Source organism: Nicotiana tomentosiformis, chromosome 1 (genome assembly GCF_000390325.3).
Source record: "Nicotiana tomentosiformis chromosome 1, ASM39032v3, whole genome shotgun sequence".
NCBI lineage: Eukaryota > Viridiplantae > Streptophyta > Magnoliopsida > Solanales > Solanaceae > Nicotiana > Nicotiana tomentosiformis.
The window spans coordinates 53,179,474-53,183,398 of record NC_090812.1 but is presented as its reverse complement, the minus strand read 5'-3'; the positions used below and the strand labels follow the sequence as shown (position 1 = coordinate 53,183,398).

Below are 3,925 nucleotides of genomic sequence, written 5' to 3'. Positions count from 1 at the left end.
AAATGACTGCCAAAATCGATTGATGTGACAAAAATCAACTGAAAATTGACCGATTTGTGGCGGTCGGTAGAGTGAACCGACCGACTTCTATCGGTATTTTTTGACCGATTTCGGTCAGTCAATTAAATTCCAAAAAAGAACCGATCGAAGTCGGTCGGTATTTTAATTATATAATTAAAAAATGCACTATCTGGGAATCAAACCGTTGTTTGTACTTTGCCAAGATACTATTCTACCACTAGACCATTGGTACATTTTGTTTTAAGATTATTTTTTATTTTATTTATACTTTTTAATTATATTTTCGCACGAAAATAACCGACCGATGTCAGTCGGTTTTATTAAAAAATAAAACTACCGACTGAAATCGGACGACTTTTTAAAACGACTGGCCGAATTAACCGACTGCTTTCGGTCGATTTTTTGAATATTAATTTTAATTTATTTTAAATAGAAAATCGACTAAAGTTGGTCTGTTTCTTGAAAAATAAATTTCGGAGGATGCAAAAATAGTTTTCTGTATTTTGCGCCAAAGAAAATCGATCAAAGTTGGTTGGTTTAGTAAAAAACAATTGACCAATTTTAGTCAATTTTTAGGCCGATTTTTGGATCGATCGATGGATGGCGATCAGTTTTGGCCAAATTTCTAATAGTGATAGGCCGTGAAGGATGATTAGGTAAACACCTTTTGTTGAAATATCAGTGACGAGATTTCTGACCTCATTTATAATGCTACAAGAGATCTATTACTTTCTCACTCCTCTCCTCCTATATATATCGACATAACTTCACTCTTTCCTTCAACTCAACCCTACCAAAACAAAGAAAAAGAGAAAGAAAGACAAACCATATTCTTAGGCAAATTAAAGTCTTGGCCATGGCTTCTCCTCCACTTGCAAGATTGTCAATTGAGCGTAGACCCAAATTGCTTAAAGATTTTCTTCTTCAAGACGATCCATATTCATGTTCACCTAATGATTTTGGTTCACACCCTCGAAAATTATGCAAGTCCAAAATTTCAAATTTTCATGGTTCAAGAATTAAGTCAAACAAAGCTTCGTCTCATCAATTACTTAGAAGTAGATCATCTAGAGCTGCTACTGCTACAATTTCTGCCATTAACAAGGTCATCAACATTGTTAAGTTCTTACCCTTTGCCTCTGTCAAATCTCCTTCCATTTTTCCGCGAAGCATTTCAAGAAAACTATCAAGAAGAACCAACCACAGGGACAATATTAAACAACATAGTAGTAACCACGATGTCTCAGTCAAAGTCAAAGTCAAAGACATCCTAAGGTGGAAATCATTTAGAGACTTGGTAGATGAGAAATCTACACCATATTCACCAAATAGATGCACCACCACCACCACCACAACTAACTCCACAACCACCACCAGCACCACCACAAGCAGCAAGAGAACTAGTTGGTGTGATAGTGATTTTACTGCGGAGGATTTACCGTCATGGTGGGGTGAAAATGGTGAATTTTTGGGTGAATTAGAAGATGGGATGAAGAAGGTTGGTAGAAATAATATATTCGAGGAAACTGTCGGTGGGTATAGCATGGGAACCACAAGAGCAATCAAAAGGGACCGTAAGGTGAATTGTTTTTTTTGTTGATACTATTATTGAACCATAATCTTGCATGCAGCTTTGGATACCTATAGAAACATACAAGTTTAATACTCTCTTTTGTCATTTTTGGTATAGCCTTCTCTACAGGCTGACATGGTCTCTATAATGTTTTCTGGCTACACTTAATTAAATACAACTAGCATAACAATATCATGACCAAATTTAAAAAATGTTTTTTTTGTATTTATCACTACATTTTCCTCTCCAATGTTTATTTTTAAAAAATATCATTTAACGTAACGACGGTATTCTTTAATTTAACAGGAAGAGTTGTGCTTTGATGAGAATGAGCAACACAGCCCAGTTTCAGTTCTTGAATCTCCATTTCAAGAAGATGATGAAGAAGGAATTGCCTTCTCTTTCCACCGAAACCTTGCTAATTTAGACAGTAAGTTTCAATCTCTACCTTAATTTACTTCCTAATTACCTTCGTTTTGATATGGGATAGAAAAATGGGCCAAGAAACATAGTACTATAATAGTTTAAATTAGTCACCAGTAATAATTGTCACAGTTACTTTAGAAATGGGTAGTCTTTTTTATATTGAGTATAAGGTTTTTGTACATTGACAAATTTCATATACCATTGAGTTAAATTAACCAACCATAAGAGGTAACTTTTCATAACAATAAGCCTAATAAGATAACCTGAAAAATAGAGTAATAACTATTATAGCCAGTTAAATTGTAACGATAGTGTAAAATTTCTACTATCAGTAGTATAATTTATTGTTAGACTGACACACCTAATTTATTTACAAGTTCTGATTTATTAAGAATTTTTCTGCACTTCAAGAATGCATTGTTTCTCTGGTTGTTTCCACCGTGTCATGTTTATTTGGTTTATATCATGGAATATAAATCACATGAAGTAACAACAATTTTATCTCATCCATTACAGAAAGGACAAGCATGTTCATGCAAAGAATTCAACAGTTTGAGAGTCTTGCCGAAGGAAACACCAGCTTTGAAGAAGAAGAAGAAGAAGAAGAACAACAACAACAAGAAGAAGAGGAAGAAATTCGAGAAATTGAAGAAAAGGCAAAGCAATTGTTGAGCAATTTGAAAGAGACAATTAACATGGAACTCATTGAAGATTGTGAAGCAAACTATGTGGACGAGCTTCTCTTTGATTTCTTTTGGCATGAATTGTGTACAACTAGAAAGCATCAAAACAATGATGATGGTGAGAGTGATGAAAAGCAAATGAGAGAAGCAGAATCTTGGATCAATGGTGATTACAAAGGGGAATTTGAATGGGAGATTGAGGATAAAAGAGAATCCTACATAAGAGACATGGAAAGAGAAGCAAGGTGGAACAAGTTTGAAGAGGAAAAACAAGAGTTGAGCTTGGACTTGGAGTTTGAAGTATTTAACGATTTGGTTCATGAAGTCTTGGAAGATTTTTTTCCTCATAAATGTTAGATTATATAAAATTTGAATATAGTAAAAGAGTAGACTTGTGCACAAGACACCCTACGTTCAAGTAGGAGTCGGGAAGGCCACATCACAAGAGTATGATGTGGACAACGTATCTACTCTAATACAAGCATTAATGACTGCTTCCACGGCTCGAATATAGTATTTGAAAAGAATTTCATGTATCATATTAACATGCGTAGAACATGTTATATATACAAGTGAATTGTAGACTAGTTAGACATAGGAAATTTTTTACAGTTTAACTAGTGGTAGAATCTCTTGAATCGGGCACTCTTTTCTGCTACTTATGTATAGTTCTAATGTTGGCTGGTTATAAAGCCGACGATTTTTTGAAATTTGTAGACAACAAATGTTTTCCTTTCAATCAATGAGAGAGGAGGAAGTTTAATCAGTGATCAAACTTCTTCTTTTGCTTCTTTGTACGTAATCAAAATTCCAGTATTCGTTGTTTCTATTATTTTCTGTTGTGACTTCTGGCCCGTTTTCTAAACGGGCCAGTAGTAAATTATTTTTCAAAAAGCTTTTCTATAACCTAATTGCCCATACGGTAATAATATGTGAAAGTCTAGTTTGGACAGCTGACCTTAAAATACTACTACTACAACAACAACAATAACAATAATAATAATAATAATAATAATAATAATAATAATAATAATAATAATAATAATAATAATAATAATAATTGAGGAAATTATGTAACATCTTCAATCCCAAAATTCTAAACCACTTGAAAATGTCATAATGAACCAACTCCGTTCTTCTTTTCTGTTCCTTTCGTAGAGAAGTGTGGATCGGCAAATTCCAGTAGGCAAAAAGTGTTTTTTCCGATCTTTACATAAATAGC

The 3,925-nt window shown here is 33.7% G+C and overlaps 1 protein-coding gene across 1 annotated transcript; it reads left to right on the top strand.

The window, feature by feature from the left end:
- The first annotated feature begins 794 nt into the window (after nucleotides 1–794).
- Nucleotides 795–3,272, top strand: LOC104107345 (uncharacterized). The gene is made up of 3 exons (XM_009616115.4): nucleotides 795–1,600; nucleotides 1,901–2,024; nucleotides 2,537–3,272. The coding sequence occupies exons 1-3, from the start codon at nucleotides 878–880 to the stop codon at nucleotides 3,058–3,060; spliced, it is 1,371 nt and encodes a 456-aa protein (XP_009614410.1). The 5' UTR covers nucleotides 795–877; the 3' UTR covers nucleotides 3,061–3,272.
- Nucleotides 3,273–3,925: the final 653 nt, after the last annotated feature.

Excerpts from the sequence above, each read along its gene's own strand:
- LOC104107345 (XM_009616115.4), top strand. The coding sequence starts at position 878 with ATGGCTTCTCCTCCACTTGCAAGATTGTCAATTGAGCGTAGACCCAAA. Across the intron at positions 1,601-1,900 it reads CAATCAAAAGGGACCGTAAG|GAAGAGTTGTGCTTTGATGA; the intron begins GTGAATTGTTTT and ends TTAATTTAACAG. Across the intron at positions 2,025-2,536 it reads AAACCTTGCTAATTTAGACA|AAAGGACAAGCATGTTCATG; the intron begins GTAAGTTTCAAT and ends CATCCATTACAG.